Here is a 21,110-nt window from a genome sequence, read left to right as displayed (position 1 = left end):
TTTCCTGAGCGGCTGCCGGGGTGTCTCGGCTCTTCAGCTTTGCCAAGCAGATACTTGGTCAGGGTCAAACACATTTGCTAAGTTCTACAAGTTCGATTCTTTGGCCTCTGAGGACCTAAAGTTTGGTTAATCTGTTCAGGAACCTATGCACTCTCCCTCCCGTACTGGGAGCTTTGGTACATCCCCATGGTACTAATGTGGACCCCAGCATCCTCTAGGACGTAAGAGAAAATAGGATTTTAATTGCCTACCGGTAAATCCTTTTCTCGTAGTATGTAGAGCAGGCATGTCCAAACTGCGGCCCTCCAGCTGTTGAGAAACTACACATCCCAACATGCCCTGACACAGCTTTAGCATTCATTGACAGCAAAACTGTGTCAGGGCATGCTGGGATATGTAGTTTCACAACAGCTGGAGGGCCGCAGTTTGGACATGCCTACCGTAGATGATGCTGGGCGCCCGCCCAGTGCTTCATATTCCTGCATTGTTACTTAGTTCAGTTTGTTAGTTCAGCTGTTGCTGAATCGTTCCAAGTTGGTTAGCTTGGCTTTCCTTTTGTTGTACGTGTGAGCTGGTGTGAATCTTGGCGCTAGTTGTGTATTTCCTTCTCTCCAAGTATGTCAGTCTCCTCTGGCACAGTTTCTAGACTGAGTCTGGTAGGAGGGGCATAGAGGGAGGAGCCAGCCCACTCTAATGATCTCTTAAAGTGCCCATGGCTCCTAATGGACCCATCTATACCCCATGGGACTAATGTGATCCCCAGCATCCTCTACGGACTACGAGAAAAGGATTTACCGGTAGGTAATTAAAATCCTATTTTAGATGCTTAGAACCTATTTGTATTAATTACTTTCCAATGTGCTGAATTAGTGCTGAAATCATGAAAATACTCTGACTGTGACCAGCTGGAATGACTTCCATGTATTTATCATTAGACCTATAATTAGCTTGACCGTTTTTGACTTCAGGTATCCTACCATGTTACGTATAGGTGCAATGTAAGGTATAGGGCTTTTAGTGCCAATAGTGTACTGTCATAGCTGAAACCCTGTACTTACTATTGAGCCTATATTTAACATGGCAGGTTACCTGAGGTCAAGGCAGTGAGAACCGCCCATGTTAAGTATAGGCCTAATGTGCGGTATATAGTAGTCCTCCGGACGGACTATTTTCATTATTTCAGTGCAGTCACATGGGCATGGTTCTCAGAATGTCCTCCTGCCCCCCCCCGGCAGCCTTGTTTGGCTGTTGGACCATGCTGGGACTTATAGCTTGCCAATAACAAAGTATTTAATTATGTATTTCATACACACTTACCCAGCACCCGGCGCTACGTGGGTGTTGGAAGAGCCCTAGTGCTATTGGTACCAGGGCTGGTTATACCCAGGAGAGGCAGCCTGTTGTGGAGGAGTGATCGCTGGCATGGTGGGCATATTTAGTTAAGCATACTTTACTGCAGTCATTTCACGTATATTGTCATGCATTCAGATTGTTAATATGCAGTCTTTGATGTATATTAATGTAAATGAATTGCTTTATTTCTGAACAACCACCTGCAAAAATATCCGTGCAATAATGTTGAAACCCAGATCCCCATGTGAATATACTGGTATCCTCTCTCTGCCCACATCACAGAATTGCACAATATGGTAAAGTTGGTGCGCTCACCATTTCTGGAAACATGATTTATTATTTCTGGTGCATGTGTAGTATGTGTTTTATGTTACTGTGATGGTCTAAATTCTGCTTCCAAAACTGATGCAACAACAACAGTGGAAAATGAGGAATGGTTTCATGTAGAAGTAAGGAATTTGTAGTTGGGTTATCAGCACTACAATCTACTACCAGCAGTATTATTCAAGGCAGTGGAGGTCAGTCTGTCTCCTGGGGATGGATGAAACTTTTGTTTTGTGTCAGTGAGTGCACAGAGCATGACACGCTAGATTGTAGTTATGTAGGCTGTTGTACAGGTAACTGTGTATACAGGGTGCTGTTTTATCAGTAACTGTGTACACAAGGTGCTGTTGCACATAGTAACCAGTCAGACATATATTCTCTTCCAAACCCCACAAATTGGGATTACTTACTGTGGGCAACATTGTTTAGCCCTCTTGTAATCCAAGTGCATCACCAATTCTCTATGGACCATGCTGTGCTTTGTAGAACTTCTGTAGAATCCAAAGTAATGTGACTTTGGCCTCCTTTCTACTACAGTAACACTGCTGGCTGTGCTGTGGTGTGCAGTGTGCAGGCACAGATGTTGGGTGACGTCTTGTACCCCAGCTTAGTGACCTCTCTTTTGTTCTCCTGGGAATATAGAAGGGGCTGTAGAAATGACTAATTGGCATTGCTGGGTCTGCGTATTTGTAGAAGGAAATCCATTTGACTGCTTTGTATTTTCTCTTAATTGCAGGTCTTAAAGTTCCCTGCATCTAAACCTCATGACTAGTTTGGGAAAAAGGCATTACTTGACATTTTAATAAAATCTTTCAGTCGTCCACCTTCTATTAAGATCCAAAGCAGTCATCCAACTAGTTAAAGGTAGTTCATATCACAATGTCTTACATCCATACAGTGCAGTCAAATGTAGCTGCTGCATTGTCTGAGCTGCTAAGCTGTTCACATTCTGTGTAGGAAATGCAAACATAAACAGATTTTTTTTTTAAATATGAAAATTTGCTGAACAATAAGGATACCCTCATATTTCTGTGGCCACCATTTTGGACCGAGAGGTTGATGCAAATGTATTCACATAGCGTAACAATTCTGTCTGTAGGAGGTTGTTTATGTATACAGTTTAGAGGGAACGGAAGAAGAAATGAATACCATATTAAACTAAATGCTTCACTTTTAAAGGACAGGTATCACAAAATTTAAAAACTAAAAACCGCTTTGCTGTAAGAAAATAAATAGCATTTATTTATTTTATTATAGTTGGCCATTATCTAACACCTTAAAATGAAAGACGATATCAATTTGTTGCTCACACCCTGGCTGGCTGACCAGAGATATGTCCGCAGAAATTGATGTGGTCAGACCTGTAAAGGACCATTATGCCGTGAAGAATGGAGTTTACACCAAACTCTGATTAATATCTTTCATAACGTTTAGAGAAATTAAATTGAAAAGCATCTTGCTGCAATATAATTTAAATACATTTTGCAACTGTTGTCCCTTTTAAATGCCTGTTTCTGTGAACTGACTGGAATGTAACCACCCAAGCCATATCTTTTATTCCAAAGCGCATATGTTGTATGCAAGAAATGGTTTCTAGTGTTCACGCTAAGCTTCTTTCGCAGGGTGCTGCACCCTGCCCCTTTTCTGAGTGACAGAATGCGCCCTGCCCGTTTGTGCCCACCCTGCTAATCACCAAAGGACTGCCTTCTCCCTCCGCCGCGCTGTCGCTTCTCCCCTGCCGCGCTATCACTTCTACCCCGCCACACTATTACTCCTCCCCCCGCTGCGCTGATAGCTCTCAGCTGAATGCGGAGACAGGGTCAGCGTGCAATGGGGAGGAGCAGCCAATCAGAGCCTGCGGTGTCTCCCGCCAGTCCTCCGGCATGGTTTGATTCCCCCTCACTACGGCGCTGTGCGCTGACCTGGGCTCCGCCGTCAGCATCAAGAGACTGGCCCCGCTGACCCGGCACAGCGCCCTCCTCTGCAACGGTGAGTGCCGCTCTGCATCTGCCCTGTGCCCGTCCTCCCCTCCCTCCCAGTGCTCTCTCCCTGGTGCAGTGTGCCTCAGTGCGCTCTCCCTGGTGCAGTGTGCCTCAGTGCGCTCTCCCTGGTGCAGTGTGCCTCAGTGCGCTCTCCCTGGTGCAGTGTGCCTCAGTGCGCTCTCCCTGGTGCAGTGTGCCTCAGTGCGCTCTCCCTGGTGCAGTGTGCCTCAGTGCGCTCTCCCTGGTGCAGTGTGCCTCAGTGCGCTCTCCCTGGTGCAATGTGTATTAGGTGCACTACTATGTGGTTTAATGTGAATTGGCACTTTCTCCGGCAGGGTCCACAGGTTATCCACATGATAACATTGGGATATGATGGAGCGACAGCGGATTGCCACCAAACGATCAAAAGCTTTCTGGCCTCCTAGAATGCACCGGGCTCATCCATATAATCCCGCTCACTGACTTCAAATCAGTTTTTTGTTTAGTGTGGCAGGAGCCGGACCATGGTCACAGGGCTGTGTTTGGCAGCCCTAAGCTTTATTTGATTTATTTTTATAGTCTTACTATGTTTTTTGAGTGATCTTTCCTAACAGTGTCTTATACGCATATTGGAAAGAGTCGCTCCAACAACTTTCCGCCGGGTTGCAACAATGTTTACCCATGGTGCTAGTGCTGTCTCAACGAGCGTCTGTGTCGGATGTTACTAGCAGGTCCAGCAGACGTTACCAGGCTGTGGCCGGAGCATGGGGAGAAGGTAAGGCATCGGTCCCGCTTAGAAGGGGAATACGGACACAGCCGCACTGTTTTGTGAGGAGACTACTAAACAGTAGCTGGCGCGCCACCACCACGAATGCTCTAGCGCTACGCTTTAGGGATCATAAGGCGCCAGGATTAGTTGAGGCTGCGATCCCTAGGGTTGATGTCAGCAGTGGGGAGTCAGACGCTCTCCTGGTCGCCCCTCCCCCCAGTTCATGACCGGTTACTGTGCGTCTCCCGCCATGAACTTGATTTCCTCACTTCCGTCTCAGACGCTACCGCAAGGGGACTCGGTCACAGCATAGGCCGCTGCGTCTGTATACACTAAGGTTTACCGCTAAGAGACTGGGTCGCAGACATGAGTGTCTGCATGCACTAACGTTCACTGAGCGTCTGTGTCCACAAAAAATTACCGGAGCGGCAGTGTACACTAGTAGCGTCTGGATCCACTCAGCGTTCGCTAATGTATTGATCGATCCTGAAAGTGGGGTAAGTCTCCCTGTATCCCACTCGACTGAGTACAGGTTATACAGCACTAAATTTCTATCTACTTTTGTTAGTATGAATAGTTAACTTTAGTGCCTATTGCATATGAGTTTTATGTACAATACTGTGGTTTTCTTCGCAGTGCGTCCGAATACTTTAAAGATCTGTATAGAAAAGAATTCAGTAATATGTACTTCTACATGCTTTGAGATGTGTTCGTAGATGATAATCTACTCATATGATGTATATGTCTGTGTGTGTGTATGTATATATATATATACATATATACATATATGCACTGCTCAAAAAAATAAAGGTAACACTTAAACAACACATCCTAGATCTGAATGAATGAAATATTCTTATTAAATACTTTGTTCTTTACATAGTTGAATGTGCTGACAACAAAATCACACAAAATTATCAATGGAAGGCAAATTTATTAACCCATGGAGGTCTGGATTTGGAGTCACACTCAAAATTAAAGTGGAAAAACACACTACAGGCTGATCCAACTTTGATGTAATGTCCTTAAAACAAGTCAAAATGAGGCTCAGCAGTGTGTGTGGCCTCCACGTGCCTGTATGACCTCCCTACAACGCCTGGGCATGCTCCTGAAGAGGTGGCGGATGGTCTTCTGAGGGATCTCCTCCCAGACCTGGACTAAAGCATGCGCCAACTCCTGGACAGTGTGTGGTGCAATTGGTGGATGGAGCGAGACATGATGTCCCAGATGTGCTCAATTGGATTCAGGTCTGGTGAACGGGCTGGCCAGTCCATAGCATCAATGCCTTCGTCTTGCAGGAACTGCTGACACACTCCAGCCACATGAGGTCTAGCATTGTCTAGCATTGTCTTGCATTAGGAGGAACCTAATTATTGGGATTCCAATATCTTTTTCAAGCTAGGGACTGTTTAAAATAGGGAAGTGCCTCCCAAAATAGATATGCATATAATTGATAATGCAAAAATCTATAGGGCATCTGCCATCAAATGAATAAGACCATATTGTCTTTGTCTGGGGCAGTCATAAGGCCAGGCAGGACTTCACCTTGCAATCTACGGCTACACCACACTGGATAGGTCCAATCTCACAAGATTTTGGAAGCTAAGCAGTGTTCGGCCTGGTTGGTTCTTGATAGGGAGACCACCTTGAAATACCAGGTGCTGTAGGTACATTGGGCTGAGGTACTGGAAGACATGTTTTCAGTGCCAGCAAGGGAGTAAGAATCCCATATAGCTCATATGGACACTAATGTTCTAGGGCATCAGCATAACAATCGCTGTTCAAGAACAGCTTGGTTCACATACATGGGAAGTTGATTCAGAAAGAAGGTTCTGGAAATTTTTGCCTTGGCTGGAAGTTTCTGTTTGAGTTAACAGTTATTCTGGAGTCAGAAACAGACTCCAAGAAGGTCACGTTCCCTTCCACATATAACCCTAAATCTAGGGGTCTGGTTCGGCCTTGTTTGTCATAAAGGAACGTAACAGGCCCAATACAATAAGTTTGGTAAGGTAAAGAAGCAAAGGTAACCAGAGGCCAGCTTCCAAACCAGAGGCCATCAGCATGATGGTGCAGGTCTCCTTCTGGCGGATTCCAGAAGGATAAGGGGCCGACTTCAGTTTGCACAGATTTGATAGCAATCTACAGATAGATGCCTGGGTGCAAGAAGCGGTGTTTCTAAGGTTATACTTTCCCTTCTGGAACCATTCTCCTAAAAGGTTTCGTTCTCCGCCCATCTCGGGTAGAGGTGTAGGCGAGGGATTGGAATGAAGCAATTCAGAAAATGTATTGTCAGGAATAGTCATTCCAGTAACCCATGCACAATGAAGCGTTTATTCCCACCTGGGTCAAAAACAATCACTCGCCCCATTATCAGTTTCAAAAACAGAGAAATTTGGGTAACACGGTTTACATGGAGGCAACTCCATAGTTGGGTGGGGAGCCAATATATTATGTGGTATTCCTGGATAAGTCAGGAATCTTACCTTCAGGCTCCTATAACACTGTCCATCAGTGTTATCCCAAGGTTTACCATCCTTCAGCAAAATTTCAGTTAGGCCTTACCCTTTGGGTTAGCCACAGCCCCAGAGTATTTACCAAAATGATTATGGCAATTTATCTCCATTAGTAGAGGTTAAGAAAATTGCCATACCTTGACCACCTTCCTATCCTGACACAAATACAGGAAAGGTTCTGTGCCATCTACAACATACAAATAACTTGTCTGCAGAGGCACGGGTGGTTCGTAAATGGGATCATCTCTGGTTCTGTAACATAACTCACGGTGGGGCTATACTGAATTCGAGTTTGCAGAAAGTAGTTACCTCGGTACAAAATATCCAAGGCAAAGCTAGGACAGTGGTTACAATGTCAAACAATATAAATTCACGCAGCAATGCGAATGAGGGGTTTGATGGTGTTAACAATACACATAGTGGAGTGGACATAATTCTCCTCCATCTAGGCCGCATCACACTGGATATGTCCAATCTGAATTGATGTTGGAAGTTAAGCAGTGTTGTACCTGGTTAAATTCTCCGAGCGCAAGACCATCTGTGAATACCAGGTGGTGTAGGCGGGCCAGATGGACAGTTCACAAACAAGTACGTGGTACTGGCAAAAAAAGGTAAGAAGTAGCCTGGGGGGTACAGACATTCCATCTAGATCAGAGGATACCTTTTTCTTTTTGGATATCAGGTGGGGAAATCCTGACTAAAAATACAAGTCTTCACGGATATGGAGGCCATTATCCGGAAAATTATGATTCCGGGGATTATGGACCACAGAAGAAAGGTGCCTGCTAAGAAATCTGTTAGCACTTCAGGCCATATACTGGGTCCTGATTCAGGCAGGGGACATACCTAAAGGAAGGTCAGTCCAGATCCGCAAGGACAAGGAAATGGCAGTAATGTACCTCAACTTTCAGAGAGGAACATGCAGATTAGGGAGGCCAATCCCGGACCGTTTTTTCAATCCCGGGATTCGGGATTGAAAAATGGTCAATCCCGGGATCCCTGGATTGCAGTAGGGATCAGAGAAAGTTGTAGGGAGCAGCGCTGGTGGGAGGGTGTAGGTAGCGGTGTGGGAGGTAGGGAGGGTGTAGGTAGCGGTGCGGGAGGTAGGGAGGGTGTAGGTAGCGGTGCGGGACTCAGGCGGGAGGGTGTAGGTCGCGGCAGGGAGGGTTGGTAGCGGCGCGGGAGGGAGGAAGGCTGTAGGGAGCACCACTGAATGCACGGAGGGAGGGAGAGGGGGTGGGTCTAAGTAATAGTACTTACTATTAGACGGGCGGCAACCATTAACACACTGAACGCGGCGGCATTTCAAATGAAGCGTCGGCCGCCAGCCAACCAGAGCTGGCGGACCGGCAGCCAATCAAGGAAGCGGCCACAGCAGTCGCTCCTGATTGGCTGCCTCTGCAGCTTCCCTGATTGGCTGCTGGTCTGCCAGCTCGATTGGCTGGCGGCCGGCGCTACATTTGAAGTGCCGCCGCGTTCAACTTGTTCATGGCTGCCGCCCGCCTAATATTAGTAAGTACTATTACTTACACACCCACCCTCCCGCCGCCGCGCATGCACAGTATAATCCCGTGAATCCCGAGATTGGATGCTCCAATCCCGGGATTCAAATCCCGACTTTTTTGGGCCCAAATCTCGGGATCCCGCCGATCCCGATCCCGGGATTGGCCTCCCTAATGCAGATAAATAGCAAGAAATTAGGTAAATCACATACTAAAGTGTGCAGAACTCCATCTTACAGCCTCGTCCTCAGGGTTTGTTCCGGGAGTCCTAAACTGAAGAGCTGATTTCTCAGTCGACACGCCATTCAGGTAAATGAATGGGCTTTACACCCTAAAGTCGTGTCAGACTCTGGTAGACAAATGGGCTTGGCTAAAGATAATTCTCATGGTGTCCCATCTGGACAACAAAAGCCATAACCGGGTCAGGAACAAAGGAAGTGATCTTTGTGGATGTCTTTTTAATGGGAATTTCTCTATCGTCCTAGTGGATGCTGGGGTTCCTGAAAGGACCATGGGGAATAGCGGCTCCGCAGGAGACAGGGCACAAAAAGTAAAGCTTTTCCAGATCAGGTGGTGTGCACTGGCTCCTCCCCCTATGACCCTCCTCCAGACTCCAGTTAGATTTTTGTGCCCGGCCGAGAAGGGTGCAATCTAGGTGGCTCTCCTAAAGAGCTGCTTAGAAAAAGTTTAGCTTAGGTTTTTTTATTTTACAGTGAGTCCTGCTGGCAACAGGATCACTGCAACGAGGGACTGAGGGGAGAAGAAGTGAACTCACCTGCGTGCAGGATGGATTGGCTTCTTGGCTACTGGACATCAGCTCCAGAGGGACGATCACAGGTACAGCCTGGATGGTCACCGGAGCCGCGCCGCCGGCCCCCTTGCAGATGCTGAAGTCAGAAGAGGTCCAGAATCGGCGGCTGAAGACTCCTGCAGTCTTCTAAAGGTAGCGCACAGCACTGCAGCTGTGCGCCATTTTCCTCTCAGCACACTTCACACGCAGTCACTGAGGGTGCAGGGCGCTGGGGGGGGGCGCCCTGGGAGGCAAATGTAACCTATATAAAGGCTAAAAATACCTCACATATAGCCCCCAGAGGCTATATGGAGATATTTAACCCCTGCCTGGATTCACTAAATAGCGGGAGACGAGCCCGCCAAAAAAGGGGCGGGGCCTATCTCCTCAGCACACGGCGCCATTTCCTCTCACAGCTCCGCTGGTCAGGACGGCTCCCAGGTCTCTCCCCTGCACTGCACTACAGAAACAGGGTAAAACAGAGAGGGGGGGCAAATTTATGGCGATATTTTGATATATATAAAGCAGCTATAAGGGAGCACTTATTATAAGGCTATCCCTGTTATATATAGCGCTTTTGGTGTGTGCTGGCAAACTCTCCCTCTGTCTCCCCAAAGGGCTAGTGGGTACTGTCTTCGTTAGGAGCATTCCCTGTGTGTCTGCTGTGTGTCGGTACGTGTGTGTCGACATGTATGAGGACGATATTGGTGTGGAGGCGGAGCAATTGCCAAATATGAGGATGTCACCCCCTAGGGAGTCGACACCAGAATGGATGCCTTTATTTATGGAACTACGGGATAGTGTCAACACGCTAAAGCAGTCGTTTGACGACATGAGACGGCCGGACAATCAATTAGTGCCTGTCCAGGCGACTCAAACACCATCAGGGGCTGTGAAACGCCCTTTGCCTCAGTCGGTCGACACAGACCCAGACACAGGCACTGACTCCAGTGGTGACGGTGACGAATCAACCGTATTTTCCAGTAGGGCCACACGTTATATGATTTTGGCAATGAAGGAGGCGTTACATTTAGCTGATACTACAGGTACCACTAAACAGGGTATTATGTGGGGTGTGAAAAAACTACCTATAGTTTTTCCTGAATCAGAAGAATTAATTGACGTGTGTAATGAAGCGTGGGTTGCCCCTGATAAAAAGCTGATAATTTCAAAGAAATTATTGGCATTATACCCTTTCCCGCCAGAGGTTAGGGAGCGCTGGGAAACACCTCCTAGGGTGGACAAGGCGCTAACACGCTTATCTAAACAAGTGGCGTTACCCTCTCCTGAGACGGCCGCACTTAAAGATCCATCAGATAGGAGGATGGAAAATATCCAAAAAAGTATATACACACATGCAGGTGTTATACTACGACCAGCTATAGCGACTGCCTGGATGTGCAGTGCTGGGGTAGTTTGGTCAGAGTCCCTGATTGAAAATATTGATACCCTGGACAGGGACAATATTTTACTGTCGTTAGAACAAATAAAGGATGCATTTCTTTATATGCGTGATGCACAGAGGGATATCTGCACACTGGCATCACGGGTAAGTGCTATGTCCATTTCGGCCAGAAGAGCTTTATGGACGCGACAGTGGACAGGCGATGCGGATTCAAAACGGCATATGGAAATTTTGCCGTATAAAGGGGAGGAGTTATTTGGAGTCGGTCTATCAGATTTGGTGGCCACGGCTACAGCCGGGAAATCCACCTTTCTACCTCAAGTCACTCCCCAACAGAAAAAGGCACCGACTTTTCAACCGCAGCCCTTTCGTTCCTTTAAAAATAAGAGAGCAAAGGGCTATTCATATCTGCCACGAGGCAGAGGTCGAGGGAAGAGACAGCAACAGGCAGCTCCTTCCCAGGAACAGAAGCCCTCCCCGGCTTCTACAAAAGCCTCAGCATGACGCTGGGGCTTCTCAAGCGGACTCGGGGACGGTGGGCGGTCGTCTCAAAAATTACAGCGCGCAGTGGGCTCACTCGCAGGTAGATCCCTGGATCCTGCAGATAATATCTCAGGGGTACAGGTTGGAATTAGAGACAGATCCACCTCGCCGTTTCCTGAAGTCTGCTTTACCAACGTCCCCCTCCGAAAGGGAGACGGTTTTGGAAGCCATTCACAAGCTGTACTCTCAGCAGGTGATAGTCAAGGTACCTCTTCTACAACAAGGGAAGGGGTATTATTCCACTCTATTTGTGGTACCGAAGCCGGATGGCTCGGTAAGGCCTATTCTAAATCTGAAGTCCTTGAACCTGTACATAAAGAAGTTCAAGTTCAAGATGGAGTCACTCAGAGCAGTGATAGCGAACCTGGAAGAAGGGGACTTTATGGTATCCTTGGACATCAAGGATGCGTATCTCCACGTTCCAATTTACCCCTCACACCAGGGGTACCTCAGGTTCGTTGTACAAAACTGTCACTATCAGTTTCAGACGCTGCCGTTCGGATTGTCCACGGCACCTCGGGTCTTTACAAAGGTAATGGCCGAGATGATGATTCTTCTTCGAAGAAAAGGCATATTAATTATCCCATACTTGGACGATCTCCTAATAAGGGCAAGGTCCAGAGAACAGCTAGAAATGGGATTAGCACTGTCTCAAGAAGTGCTAAAACAGCACGGGTGGATTCTGAATATTCCAAAATCCCAGTTAATGCCGACAACTCGTCTGCTGTTCCTAGGGATGATTCTGGACACGGTTCAGAAAAAGGTTTTTCTCCCGGAGGAAAAAGCCAAGGAGTTATCCGAGCTTGTCAGGAACCTCCTAAAACCAGGAAAGGTGTCTGTACATCAATGCACAAGAGTCCTGGGAAAAATGGTGGCTTCTTACGAAGCAATTCCATTCGGCAGATTCCACGCAAGAATTTTCCAAAGGGATCTGTTGGACAAATGGTCAGGGTCGCATCTTCAGATGCACCTGCGGATAACCCTGTCTCCAAGGACAAGGGTGTCTCTTCTGTGGTGGTTGCAGAGTGCTCATCTATTGGAGGGCCGCAGATTCGGCATACAGGATTGGATCCTGGTGACCACGGACGCCAGCCTGAGAGGCTGGGGAGCAGTCACACAAGGAAGAAACTTCCAGGGAGTATGGACGAGCCTGGAAACGTCTCTTCACATAAACATTCTGGAACTAAGAGCAATATACAATGCTCTAAGCCAGGCAGAACCTCTGCTTCAGGGAAAACCGGTGTTGATCCAGTCGGACAACATCACGGCAGTCGCCCATGTGAACAGACAGGGCGGCACAAGAAGCAGGAGTGCAATGGCAGAAGCTGCAAGGATTCTTCGCTGGGCAGAGAATCATGTGATAGCACTGTCAGCAGTGTTCATCCCGGGAGTGGACAACTGGGAAGCAGACTTCCTCAGCAGACACGATCTTCACCCGGGAGAGTGGGGACTTCATCCAGAAGTCTTCCACATGCTGGTAACCCGTTGGGAAAGACCAATGGTGGATATGATGGCGTCTCGCCTCAACAAAAAACTGGACAGGTATTGCGCCAGGTCAAGAGATCCGCAGGCAATAGCTGTGGACGCGCTGGTAACGCCTTGGGTGTACCAGTCGGTGTATGTGTTTCCTCCTCTGCCTCTCATACCAAAAGTATTGAGAATTATACGGCAAAGAGGCATAAGAACGATACTAGTGGTTCCGGATTGGCCAAGAAGGACTTGGTACCCGGAACTTCAAGAGATGATCACGGAAGATCCGTGGCCTCTACCTCTAAGGAGGGACTTGCTTCAGCAGGGTCCCTGTCTGTTTCAAGACTTACCGCGGCTGCGTTTGACGGCATGGCGGTTGAACGCCGGATCCTAAAGGAAAAAGGCATGCCGGAAGAAGTCATTCCTACTTTGATTAAAGCAAGGAAGGAAGTAACCGTGCAACATTATCACCGAATTTGGCGAAAATATGTTGCGTGGTGCGAAGATCGGAGTGCTCCGACGGAGGAATTTCAACTGGGTCGATTCCTACATTTCCTGCAATCAGGATTGTCTATGGGTCTCAAATTGGGATCTATTAAGGTTCAAATTTCGGCCCTGTCGATTTTCTTTCAAAAAGAATTGGCTTCAGTCCCTGAAGTCCAGACCTTTGTTAAGGGAGTGCTACATATACAGCCTCCTGTGGTGCCTCCAGTGGCACCGTGGGATCTCAATGTGGTTTTGGACTTTCTAAAATCTCATTGGTTTGAACCACTAAAAAAGGTGGATTTGAAATATCTCACATGGAAAGTGACCATGCTTCTAGCCCTGGCTTCGGCCAGGAGAGTGTCAGAACTGGCAGCTTTATCTTACAAAAGCACATATCTGATTTTCCATTCGGACAGGGCAGAACTGCGGACTCGTCCGCATTTTCTCCCTAAGGTGGTGTCAGCATTTCATCTGAACCAGCCTATTGTAGTGCCTGCGGCTACAAGTGACTTGGAGGACTCCAAGTTACTGGACGTTGTCAGAGCATTAAAAATATATATTGCAAGGACAGCTGGAGTCAGAAAATCTGACTCGTTGTTTATATTGTATGCACCCAACAAGATGGGTGCTCCTGCGTCTAAGCAGACGATTGCTCGTTGGATCTGTAGCACAATCCAACTTGCACATTCTGTGGCAGGCCTGCCACAGCCTAAATCTGTAAAGGCCCACTCCACAAGGAAGGTGGGCTCATCTTGGGCGGCTGCCCGAGGGGTCTCGGCATTACAACTTTGCCGAGCAGCTACGTGGTCAGGGGAGAACACGTTTGTAAAATTTTACAAATTTGATACTCTGGCTAAGGAGGACCTGGAGTTCTCTCATTCGGTGCTGCAGAGTCATCCGCACTCTCCCGCCCGTTTGGGAGCTTTGGTATAATCCCCATGGTCCTTTCAGGAACCCCAGCATCCACTAGGACGATAGAGAAAATAAGATTTTACTTACCGATAAATCTATTTCTCGGAGTCCGTAGTGGATGCTGGGCGCCCATCCCAAGTGCGGATTATCTGCAATAATTGTACATAGTTATTGTTAACTAATTCGGGTTATTGTTGAAGGAAGCCATCTTTCAGAGGCTCCGCTGTTATCATACTGTTAACTGGGTTTAGATCACAAGTTGTACGGTGTGATTGGTGTGGCTGGTATGAGTCTTACCCGGGATTCAAAATCCTCCCTTATTGTGTACGCTCGTCCGGGCACAGTACCTAACTGGAGTCTGGAGGAGGGTCATAGGGGGAGGAGCCAGTGCACACCACCTGATCTGGAAAAGCTTTACTTTTTGAGCCCTGTCTCCTGCGGAGCCGCTATTCCCCATGGTCCTTTCAGGAACCCCAGCATCCACTACGGACTCCGAGAAATAGATTTATCGGTAAGTAAAATCTTATTTTTATTTCTCTTATGTGTTTCTCAAATCATCCTGCTACTCAGGATAGTGAGGAAAATACAACAAAAATGCCGGGATTCTAATAAGCCCCGACTTGACCCAGAAGGCGTCGGTACACGGATCCGCAGAAAATGTTGAATACCTTTTCTGTTTCCTCTATGCCCAGACTAAGACAGGGTCCTTGGTTATCACAGATATCTGGATCAACTGTTTTGATGGCGTGGCTCTTGAAATCTATATACTGAGGTCCAGAGGATTCTCACAAATGCTCAGAGCGAGGAAAAACTTCCATGACTCGTATGTATCACCAAATATGGCAAGCTTATATTCATTGGTGCAATGAAAGAGGTATGGACCCGAAATCTTGCAGAGTTTCCAGGGTTTTAGCATTCCTTCAAACAGGGATAGATAAAGTTTTAGTGGTGGCTTCCTTGGAAAGACAAGTGTTAGCATTGACTATATGGTTCCGAAAGAAAAATGACAAATTACAGGATGTGCGCACTTTTTCCCAGGGAATGCTGCGCATTCAACCTTCCCTTTTTCCTACTACAGGGTCAGGGAATCTAATAATCTAGTCCTCAAAGCCTGTCAAGTTGCTCTGTTTAAACTACTAAGTGAAGTGGAATTTAAATGGTTGACAGCTAAAGTTCTCGTTCAGCTGACTATAGCATCAGCTAGAAGAGTGTCGGATTTAGGAGCACTGTCCTATTAATCTCCTTTTCTGATGTTATCCAGATAAAGTAGTTCTCAGAACTAGGTCTGGGTATCTTCCTAAGGGGTGATCTATATTCCACCTTAATGAAGATATTATGGTCCCGGTTTTTCAGGAATCGGGATTTTCTGCGGGAGATGCGTCGCTGGACGTAGTCCGGGCAATAAGTATCTACATGGATCGTACCGGTGCCATTAGAAAGACAAATTCTCTTTTCAACCTCTACGGTTTTCACAAGAGAAGATGGCCTGCTACTAAACAGACGCTAGCAAAATGGCTTTGAATGACTATTTCAGAAGCATATTCTTAAGCTGATCTCCCTGTCCCGGCTAATGTCTCTGCTCACTCTACATGTAAGGAAGGTCTTTTATGGGTAGCACAATATTGTGCTTGAGCAGAACATGGGTTCCAATAAACACATTCAATCAGACATTAGACCTGGGATATCTTTGCCTCTCATGATGCTCAATTCGGGCGTAAGGTTCTCCTATTAATCAGGAGCGTCCCCACCACTAAAAATTGCTTTGGGAAGTCCCAATGTTATCCTGTGGATAACCTGTGGACCCTGCCGGAGAAATATACGTTATGGTAAGAACTTACCGTTGATAACGGTATTTCTCCTATGTCCACAGGTTTCCACAGGGATCCCACCCTGACGCACCTGATTTGAGAATCTTTTATACTCGCTAAACTCTTCCCTTTTACATGGAACAGTGTGCATGTGTGTTTTTCGCCTGAATAGGGTTCTACATAATGCTCCTGCCTAAATGCTTTGGAAACAACTGATTTGACTGAGACAGTGGGCGGGATTATATGGACGAACCCGGCGCATTCTGGGAGGCCAGAAAGCTTGTGATAGTTTGGTGCCAATCCGCTGTCGCTCCATCATATCCCAATGTTATCCTGTGGAAACCTGTGGACATAGGAGAAATACCGTTATCAACGGTAAGTTCTTACCATAATGTATATATTATGTGGCCACGCCCCTTCCCCACAAAACAACGCCCCTAAATTTTTGCTGCGCACCTTCGGCGCGCACTGTCCATGCTTTGACCTATAGGAATGGGAGCACCAAGCATTATAGTTAGTGTTCATTCTAGCACCCCTGCCCCTTTCAAAATCTGTGCAGTTCCTCTTTCCTGCCTGGGGTGTCGCTCTCTGCTCTGGTGCTTCTCGGCACACTCTGATCTGTTACTCAGTGCTGTGATACAGACCTGTGTGTGCTGAGAAGCACCAGAGCAGAGAGCGACACCCCAGGCAGGAAAGAGGAATTGCACAGGACTTGAAAGGTGCAGGGTGCTAGAATGAACACTAATAATATGTACCTAATTTTGCCCTTGTAACTTAAAAATGTGCCCTTCCGAATGAAAAATGTGCCCTCCCCATGATCAGCACCCTGCCCTAAAAAAAATCCTAGAGTGAACACTAGTTTCTCAGTGTTTGGGAGACCTGCTGTACTTAAATGATCAGTACCTGGATGTATATTAATTACCATAAGTGGATTATGGTCTTTTCAACCATTGCCATATAAAGACTTTGGAACAGTGATTTTAGGAAGGAGTAAACGGTTTCCCTATATTCATACTATTGCTTATATGTTGGTTTTATGTCAATTATTGTACATCTAGGTTAGTTTGTAGTAATTATAAGCTCTTCACCAGATCTTTGTTGTCGTAATGTTCTGCAGATTTTATCAGTGTAGACTACAATGTTTTAGTTTGTTAAATAATGTTTCCCTTGTCATCCACAGTTGTATTATTAATTTCACAATGTGATTAGATTTTTTCCCATTCAATATGATCTTTATGATGATCTTATTTCGGGATGTAAGGTTTTCCCTAAATGCTGCTATTTACCATAGTGTCTAAGACCACACCTGTTCCTCCTAAGGCGTTGCTAAAAACAAACTGGATGAAAAAGTGCTGAATATGCATTATGCCTAAACTAATTAGTTCACATTTAAACTGATAGCTGTAATTGGTGAATGTTTGTTTGTTTTAAAGCTGTTTTTACATGACTGGTTTGGTTTTGATTTAACATCTTGTCCGTGCGTGTTGAGCAGGAAAACAACGTGATTGGGAAGATGGTGTTTGAGATTTCCTAGGCTTCTTGAAGTCTCACTACCAGCTAGAACAGAGGTTCTCAAACTCGGTCCTCAGGACCCCACACAGTGCATGTTTTGCAGGTCTCCTCACAGATTCGCAAGTGAAATAATTAGCTCCACCTGTGGACCTTTTAAAATGTGTCAGTGAGTAATTAATACACCTGTGCACCTGCTGGGTTACCTGCAAAACATGCACTGTGTGGGGTCCTGAGGACCGAGTTTGAGAACCCCTGAGCTAGAAGAAAGGTGGCCATGCCAGCCAAACCCCTTCCAGGGCAGTTACAGGGTGCACTACCAGTTCTGTAATATGGCCAAGAGGGAATTGTGCTTACTAATTAAAGTGCAGCTGAGACGTTAACAAGGGTTGAGAGGAATAATCACAAGCACACGGTTTACAGGAATTTATTTGGAGAGGACGCGGTTCTAGATGAAACGCCTGCCTGTAATAGCTGGAGGTGGGCGGGGAATTTGTGGGTATTTGCAGTACCGGTGTTAGTGTAGTTTATGACTCTCTGAATAAGACTGATATTAAAGACCGCTTTACTTGAAGATACGCCCGCTGTTAGCAAACGGGGTGTATTAGAGTGAAATGGACTCGTCCGATTGGGTTCAAATTGGATTACGAAGATCAGTGCTTTTCTTTAGATTGACTGCTACTCTGAAATGAATTAGCTTATTGTTGGAAAGTGTTATTAAAGGAACATTAAACATAATTGCATCAGTTTGCCAGTTAACTAATACAACTATTTAATGACAACTAACCTTACCAAAATATCTGTTTATGAAGGGAAATTCAGGCTCCTCCATTTGTCTGTCTGAGTAGGTGTCACCACTGTGTGTTTTCAGTATGTGCTACATTTCTATACTACCATGTTTGGTCCCATTGTGTACCTGATTCAAAACATAATTGCATGTTTCTCTTTGTATTTTACTATTGATATGTATTGCACATTCTTGCTTTTAAAAATAAATAAATAATAATAATGATTGTCTGAAGTGCATTTTCATGATCAGCAAGGTTTGCTGCTGCATAGGGTGGCCGATCCTGGGATTTTGGCCTAAAATCAGCAGGATTTGGACCTAAAATCAGTGGCTAAAATCAGTGGGATTTGAATCCCGGTATTTTGGGATCAGTGTTTGCGAGGTATTTTTCTGTTTATGCCGGGCAGTGCTGAGCTCCTGCAGCAGCCACTAAGATGCTGCCCGCACCATATCTGAAAATATACCATCAGTTTCTAAAACCCTTTGTCTAATATTGACCCATAATCCTTTAGTTACAGTGATCAGTCTATTGGTATTTAGCTCACTGTCTCCTGATAACACTAAGGCCATACTTGCCTACCTGACCCTCTCCATGAGGGAGAAAATGCTCTGTTCCAGGACTTTCCTGGTAATGTATGATTGCCATCACCTGTGGTGAAACACCTTTCTTATCAATTACCTAGCTCACCACAGGTGATGGCAATCATACATTACCAGGAAACTCCAGGAACAGAGCATTTTCTCCCTCATGGAGAGGGTCAGGTAGGCAAGCATGACTAAGGCATACCTCCCAACATGACCCTCTCCAGGAGGGACAGATTGCTCTGCTTCTGGACTTTCCGTTTAATTTATGATTGCCGGCACCTGTTTTGAACAGGTTAATGGACAAGAAAGGTGTTTCAACACAGGTGATGGCAATCATAAATTAAGAGAAAAGTCCAGAAGCAGAGCATTCTGTCCCTCCTGGAGAGGGTCATGTTGGGAGGTATGACTAAAGGGCCCTACACACTTAAAGATTATCTGTCCAATCTGTCTGATTGGAAAGAAAATCTGGCAATGTTTGGGAGCAAATGACAATCAACCATTTGCTCCCAAAATCCAGAAAATGGACAGAAATGGTTGTTAAGATCAATTGTTTTAACGAAACAAACTTAACCAATTTGTTTGAAAGTCCATTTTTGTCTGTTGTCCAGTGTTTGAGAGCAAATGGTCAATTGTCATTTGCTCCCATACATTGCCACATTTTTGTTCCAATCAGAAAGATTGGACAGATAATCTTTAAGTGTGTAGGGCACTTAAGGGTGTAATTCTCAGTTGATCGCAGCAGCTAGTTTGTTAGCAATTGGGCAAAACCATGTGCACTGCAGGGGGGGCAGATATAACATGTGCAGAGAGAGTTAGATTTGGGTGGGTTATTTTGTTTCTGTGCAGGGTAAATACTGGCTGCTTTATTTTACACTGCAATTTAGATTTCAGTTTGAACACACCCCACCCAAATCTAACTCTCTCTGCACATGTTATATCTGCCCCCCCCTGCAGTGCACATGGTTTTTCCCAACTGCTAACACATTTGCTGCTGCGATCAACTCAGAATTAGGCTCCATATACAGTACTACCCTCTTAGATGCCCAAACAATCTCTCATCATGCTAGGTCGCGTGAGACTTTTAATGTTGGGCATCTTTTTTTTTTTTTTTTAAATGTGTCTAGGACGCATGAGGAGACAGATCAGATTAATTTGATATACAGTACAGTATGACACTTGTATATCTGTGTGCAACTGAGTCTCTGAATCTGCATACAAAGTGCTACAACGTAGCAGCCACCAGATTCAATCACACATAGGTGTTTAATATCAAATTAATCAGCACAGTCCCCTTGCGCATCCTAGTCGCATTGCATTGCAAATAATATGCATTTTCTAAAAAAGAAAGAAACCTGATGTTAGCAGAGTTGTAGGGTACCTGGCAGAACACATCTGTATGTTGAAATCAAATAATTAACCCTATAGTACAGTACTATAAAGGCTTAAGACTGTACTTTTGCCCTGTTTGTGTAAGATTTTGATTCTATTCATTGGGTTTGTGTCTGTTATCCATACAATGTGTGCCTGATTTGCTGAGTATATTATATTGCTTAAAAGCATAGTATAGAAAATTAATTATTTGAATAAGTCTGATCTAACAATAGGATATGGTGATATCACATATAGAATGCTCTAGACAAGCCCTGGTTACATTCTAGCATATTGCTGTGGTGTGTGTTAAACTATACAAGTGGTCTGGACATTCTTTCTTCCTGTTTTGTAGGACATGAAGCGGTCAGTACCCGCTGGACTTGGCCTTTCAGAAACTCACATCACCTCACATGGTTTTGATGGCAGCAAAGAAGGAATCGTAGAAGCAGGACCATTTCAGGGTAAGAATTTGTTGTGCTATTTGTATATATTGTATCAGTCATATAGGTACTAGTACTGTATAATTCAACTCCCAACTGAGATTTGGTGTATATACAGTATGAGCTGCACTAGGGACAAGTACACAGGGAACACAGCACAAAAGATTCTTACAAGAAATTGTGCTTTCAGCCTATGGTATATTGGGGGTCATTCAGCCCTGATCGCATGCTAGGATTTTACACTGCGCTGCGATCAGGTCAGAACTGCGCAAGCGTATGCACCGGCGAGTCGTATGGCTACAAAGCGGATCGTTGCTGGGCGATGGATTGTACGAAGAATCCATTCACACAGCCGATCGCAAGGTGATTGACAGGAAGAAGGCGTTTCTGGGTGTCAACTGACCGTTTTCTGGGAGTGGTAGGAAAAACGCAGGCATGTACAAGTGTTTGCAGGCTGAAGTGATCGCAGCAGCTGAGTAAGTTCTGAGCTACTCAGAAACTGCACTAAACTTTTTTGTAGTGCTCGGCTGCACATGCGATCGCACACTTGCAAAGCTAAAATACACTCCCCTATAGGCGGCG

General features: G+C 45.7%; 1 protein-coding gene across 4 annotated transcripts in view; it reads left to right on the top strand.

Moving 5' to 3' along the window:
* The window catches only part of ARFIP1 (ADP ribosylation factor interacting protein 1), a 310,000-nt gene that overhangs the window by 98,392 nt on the left and 190,498 nt on the right, over nucleotides 1-21,110 (top strand). For all 4 annotated transcript variants that reach the window (XM_063920538.1, XM_063920535.1, XM_063920536.1 and 1 more), the window contains one exon: nucleotides 20,441-20,549. In XM_063920538.1, the coding sequence (XP_063776608.1) occupies nucleotides 20,444-20,549 (106 nt within the window). In that variant the 5' untranslated portion in view covers nucleotides 20,441-20,443. The remainder of the gene's footprint in view (nucleotides 1-20,440; nucleotides 20,550-21,110) is intronic.

This window comes from Pseudophryne corroboree, chromosome 1, assembly GCF_028390025.1.
Source record: "Pseudophryne corroboree isolate aPseCor3 chromosome 1, aPseCor3.hap2, whole genome shotgun sequence".
NCBI classification, from domain to species: domain Eukaryota; kingdom Metazoa; phylum Chordata; class Amphibia; order Anura; family Myobatrachidae; genus Pseudophryne; species Pseudophryne corroboree.
This window is presented reverse-complemented; position numbering and strand designations above follow the sequence as displayed.